General features: G+C 36.7%; 1 protein-coding gene across 1 annotated transcript; it reads left to right on the forward strand.

The window, feature by feature from the left end:
- The first annotated feature begins 1,174 nt into the window (after positions 1-1,174).
- On the forward strand, positions 1,175-1,522 carry LOC108314479 (histone H2A-Bbd type 2/3-like). Its single transcript, XM_017543387.2, has one exon. It carries the CDS (start codon positions 1,175-1,177, stop codon positions 1,520-1,522), a length of 348 nt encoding a protein of 115 aa, XP_017398876.1.
- The last annotated feature ends 4,501 nt before the right edge of the window (positions 1,523-6,023 follow it).

Genomic DNA, 6,023 nt, shown 5'->3' on the forward strand with positions numbered 1-6,023 from the left:
AAAAAAAAAAAAAAAAATAGGGTCCAAAAACAGACCTATGTTTAAAAATGAGACAAACAGAAAAAAGTTTTGATGAGGATGTGAAGAAATTGGGACTCTCATGCACTACTGTTGGATGCAAAAAATTACAGCTGCTGTGGAAATCAGTGTGGTGGTTTCTCAATAAGTTAAACAGAATTACCATATGAGCCAGCAGTTTGACTCCTAGAAATAAGCCCAAAAGAACTGAAAACAGATATTCAACCAAAAGGTTGTAGAGAGATGCTCATGGCAGTGCTATTCACAATAGCCAGAGGCGGAAATAACTTGTCCATCAACTGATGTGTGGATAAACAAAATGTGGCCTATTTATACAACGGAATAATATTCAGTCACTCAAAGGAAGGAAGTACTGATTCATGCTTCTACGTGGATGAACCCTGATGAAAACATTATGCTAAGTGAAAGCAGCCAGACACACAAGGCCTCACATTTGGTTGTATGATTCCATCTACAGGAAATCTCCAAAACAGGCAAACTTCTATGGACAGAAAGCAGATTGATTAGTGGTTGAGGGACTATCGAGGACTTGTGTATGTGGTGCGGTGGGGGTGGGGGTGCGAGGGTGGTAGCCGTGCTGTGGAAGGAGGAGTGTGGGAAGTGACTGCTTATAGGTACAAGGGTTTCGGTTTCTTTTCTGGGTGTTGAAAATGTTTTGGAACTAGGTGATTGTGATGGATGTGCAACATTGTGAACGAGCAGTACGGATCAACCTTCCCCCTGCCAGCCCATAGTGCTCCCACAGTGTTCTCATCCAGTAGTAAGGGAGAGTTCCTACTGGCAAAGAGAGGGTCATCAGCAGGATTTCCCATGCCCTGCCCCCCTCGACCTCTACCCCCACGGCCCTCCAGCCACTTCTGGGCCCAGGCCTGCTTCCTCGGGGCCAATGGGAAATCAATGAGGTCACCTGATGGGCGTGTCCCTGGTGAGGCTGTCATCACGTGCGTGCTAGGCCGTTACCACGTGATGATGTGGTGGCACGAGGATGTGCGTGCCCATTGGACTCGGCTCCCCAGCCAATGAGAGGCTTGGCCCTGGTCGCTAGGATACACAGTACCGGACTCCGTAACGGTCATCTTGAGAGGCATCTTGTGCTAGAGCAAGCCGAGCTGAGATAGGGCACCCAATAGCCAGCATGTCGGAGAGGAGGAGCCGCAGAGGGTCCTCTGGTGCCCGCCGCCGGCGGCATACCCGCTCGCGCACTGCCCGAGCGGAACTTCTATTTTCGGTTGGCCACATGGAGCGCAGTCTACGGGAAAGCCACTACGCCCAGTGCCTGAGTCACAACGCGCCAGTCTACCTCGCTGCGGTGATTGAGTATCTGACGACCAAGATCCTGGAGCTGGCGGTCAAGGAGGCCCAAAACAACGGTGAGAGGATCATCACTCCGCGGCTGTTGGACATGGCGGTTCATAATAACGGGCTGCTGAGCACCCTCTTTCATACAACAACCATCTCTCAAGTGGCTCCCGGCCCGAACTAGCTGCTGACGACGCCAGACTCCTGGGACCCGGCACGTCTGCTCATCCACCCACCTGGCCACAAAACCCCCAGCCCCAAACCTCTCCCCCGCCCCAAAACCACCACCCCTCTGCCCCAAACCACCAACCCCCTGACCCCACCGGCCCTAAAGTCTTGGGCCTTCATTAATTCTGTCAATAAAGTGTTTATTGGAAGCAAAAAAAAAAAAGCAGACTCATGTTTATTTAGTATTTAAATTTGGAAGCTTGCACCATTTAAAACAACTTCTTGATACATCTTAATATTCATTTGAGAAAGTAAATCAGATGCTTCCAGGTATATACTTAAAAACAATTCCAGGTGTTTTATTGTGTAGAGTTTTAAAAAGCTGCAACACATACACGCACACATTCACGCAAAGCTCATGAGCTTCAAAAAGTTCATGGAAAATGTACATTATGAAAAAGCTATGCATGGATTTCAATTTTCTTTGCACCAAAATAAACTTATATTAACTTGTTATAACATATCTGATCAATTAACTAGTGTGAGTCACTGGGAAGAATAAACATCAGCTTGAAAAGAGCTCCTATCAGAGCAACACAAATTCTGCTAAAACTGAAGCAAGAACAAACATCAAATTTATGCTGAAGGCTAGGCAAGGGAGCTCACAGCTGTAATCCAGCATTTTGGAGGCTGAATGGGAGGGATTATTTTGAACATTCTTATTCAAAGTTTTTTGGGACTACGTTTTCATTACTCCCAAGTAAATACCTAAAAGTGAAATTGCTGGATTATGTGGTACGTGACTGCTTAATTTCCTAATAAATAGTTTTACAAAGTAGTTTTACCATTTTATACTCCTAGTAACAATTCATAATTCTAGTTGTTCCACATCCTCACAAACATTTGAGACTTGTGAAACATTTAAATTTCAGCTATTTTAATAATTGTATAGTGATATCTCATTATAATTTATTTTTAATTCCCCTTATAACTAATGTGTTGAACATTTTTATGTTTTTATTGACCATTAACATACTTTGTGTGGGAAATATATTGAAGTTTTTATCTATCTTTTATTGCATTTTTTCTTAATTATTGAGTTGTATGCATACTTTATATATACTAGCTAAAACACTTGTCTAATATGTGCTTACAGATATTTTCTCCCATTCTGTGACTTGTCCTGGTATTTTTTAAAGGTCCCCATATTAGTCAAGGTTCTCTAGAGAAACACAACCTATAGAATATATATGAAAAAAATTATTATATATAAGAATAGATGAAAAGATTTATAATGAAGAATTTGCTTACACAGTTACGATAAATGAAAAGTTCCAAGATCTGCAGCCTGAAAGCCTGAGAACCAGAAGAGCCAATAAAGTCAGTTTTGGTCTCTGTTTGAAGGCCTGAGATTTAAGCAAGCCAAATGGTGTAAGTGTTGTTCCAAGTCTGACGACAAGAAAAGACTAATGTCCCAACTGGAAGATTTTCAGGTAGAGCAAACAAATTTACTCTTGCTCACTCTTGTTCTATTCAGGCCTTGAAAGGATTGGATGAGACCTACCCACATTGGGGAGGGAAATCTGTTTCACTCAGCATACCAATTCAAATGTCATTCTCATCCTGAAACACCCTCACTAATATGCCCAGAATATTTAACCAAATATTAGGGCACTCCATTATCCAGTCAAGTTAACAAATAAAATCATCGGAGCAGTTTTAGCTGAACACAAATTTTAAAAAGAAGATAAAGTCCAACTTATTTTTCTAAATAACGTAATTAATGCTGTACATGTGCTTTCTGAGAAATCTTTCTTTAATCCATGTTAATGGGGATATTGTTATAGGTTCTTCTAGATACTTTATGTTTCCAACTTTTATGTTTATGTCTGAAATCCATCTTATATTAATATTGTGCATGATATTAGTTGGAGATTTTAGTTTACTAGGCCTGCAGTAGCAAATTAGTGCAATGAGATGCCGTGTCTCCAAACAACAGAAATGTAATCCCTCACAGTTTTAGAGACCAGAAGTTCCAAATCATGTTTTCAACATAACTATGCTCTCTGTAATGGCTGTAGTGGAAGAAACTTCCTTGCCTTGTTTTAATTTCTGTTGGTTGGCAGCAATCTTTGATTTTCCTTGGCTTGTAGTCACATCACTACAATCTCTCTCTTTATAGTCATATGGTATTCTCTCTGTGTGGCTATGTGTTTCCTCCTTTCTTTTTACAAGAACATTAGTCATATTGTATTTAGGTCACACTAATCCTAATCCAGTATGACCTTAACTCAACTGGTTATATCTTTAAACATTATATTTCTAAACAAAGTCACATTTTAAGGTTCTGAATAAACATAAATTTGAGAGGTACACTATTCAACACGAGCCCGATAATGGGCCCATGTTGTTTTTTTAATATGTTTATCCTATTGTTGCAACACTATTTATTGACAGGATTTTCTTCCCAACTGTCCCACGCCCATTTAATCATCATAATATCTTTGTCAAAAATGTTGGCTACATATGTGAAGGCTTATTATTGTTATCTCTATTATTTTTAAATCCATTTTCAAATCTTACATAAATATCACATTTTCTTGATTATGCCAGCTCTATACTAAGGTCCAAAATCAGTTAATATAAATCTTCCAACTTTTTTCTTTTTCTTTAGAAAAAAATACATTCTGAATTTTCTAGAGCTTTTGAATTTAAATACAAATTATAGGATTGTTTTGGCAATTCTGACCCCTTAAAAATAACTTGTTAGGACAACAATTGATAATGTCTTTAATCTATAGGATAATTTCAGGAGAATATTTTAATAAAGATGAATTTCCAAATCATGAACCTGGAATAGCTCTCTAATTTTTACCTCAACAATATTTTGTAGTTTTCAATGTGAAGCTCTCACATAATTTTGCTAAGTTTATTTCTAAATATTTCCATTTTTAGTCTATTATTTATTGAAGTTTAAAATTTCATTTTCAAATTAGACTAGAAACTGTATAATGCAACAGATATTTGTGTATTGACCTGTTATCTTTCTTTCTTACAAATTCACTCATTAGGTGTATTAGGGTTTTGTATAATGGCACGTTCTAGGATTGCCAATGAAACATTCAACAAAACTTACTAGAGGAGAAATCTCTGTGTTTTTCCTGTTTCTAGGAGAGCATTCATTGAGTCTTTTAGAATTAAGTATGATAGTAGCTCTGTTTTCATGATGACACTTTATTACATTAAATAAGTTTTTTCTATTCCTACGTTTTCTGAGAGATTTTATCATAATTGTAAGCTAAATTCTAACAAATACGTCTCTATTTTATGAGATAATCATCTGATGTTACTCTTATTAATGTGATGAATAAAATTATTGATTTTCAAATATAAAATCATTATTGTATTCCTAATATAAAACCCACTTTTTTAAACCATCCTTCTTACATTTTGATGGATTTGGTTTACTAATATTCTATTAAGAATATTTGCATCACTGTTCATGAAGAATATTTATCTTTAAATTTTTTTTTTTTTTTGGTACTATATTTGTTGTCAGGTTTTGGTATCAGGATTACACTGACTTTATAATATGAGAGGACCAGTGTTACCTCCTTCTCTATTGTTGAAAATGTTTAAGATTAGTTGTATTTCTTACATGAATGTTTGATAAAATTCATCAGTGAAAATTTCTGGAAATGCAATTTGTTTTGAGGGAAACTTTTTATTTCAAATAAAATGTATTTAATTGGTGATACGATTTGGCTCTGTCCCCACCCACATCTCATCTTGAATTCCTATGTTTTGTAGGAGGCACCTAGTGGGAGGTAACTGAATCATGGGGGCAGATCTTTCACATTCTGTTCTCATGATAGTGAGTAAGTCCGATGAGATCTGATGATTCTATAAGGGGGATTTTCCCCGCAATCTCTCTTCTCTTGTCTGCTGCCATGTGAGATATGCCTTTCACCTTCTGCCATGATTGTGAGGGCCTCCTATGCATGTGGAACTGTAAGTCCATTAAATCTCTTTCTTTTGTGAAGTGCCCAGTCTCAGGTATGTACTTATCAGCAGTGTGAACATGAACTAATACAGTTGGTATCATATTATTCATAGTTTATTTTGATCTTGTGTCAACATTGGTAAATTGTATTTTCTAAGAAAAGTACCCACTTAATCCAAGTTATTTAATTTATTGAAATATTTTCTTAATATTACATTAATTTATTGTACAATATGGTACTATACAATATGGGGTCATATTTATTTCATTCTTTATATTGATAATTTATATTTTTCACCCTTTATTGATAAATCTTGCTAAAGCTTATTAATTTTATTAGTGTTTTAAATAACCTAGCTTTGGATGTCATTTTTTTCTCTTACTGATTTTTAGTTCATTATATCTTTTCATTATTGTCTTTTTCTCCTATACTTTGTTTAATTTGCTCTTATTTTGCCAGTTTCTTAAGGTGGAAACTTAAGTAGATTTGAAATTAATCTTCTTTATAGGCATT

The sequence above is a fragment of the Cebus imitator genome, unplaced genomic scaffold (genome assembly GCF_001604975.1).
Source record: "Cebus imitator isolate Cc_AM_T3 unplaced genomic scaffold, Cebus_imitator-1.0 Scaffold154, whole genome shotgun sequence".
In the NCBI taxonomy this organism is placed as follows: Eukaryota; Metazoa; Chordata; class Mammalia; order Primates; family Cebidae; genus Cebus; species Cebus imitator.

Bases quoted from the DNA above. Each gene is read 5' to 3' on its own strand.
- LOC108314479 (XM_017543387.2), top strand. From the start codon at position 1,175: ATGTCGGAGAGGAGGAGCCGCAGAGGGTCCTCTGGTGCCCGCCGCCGG.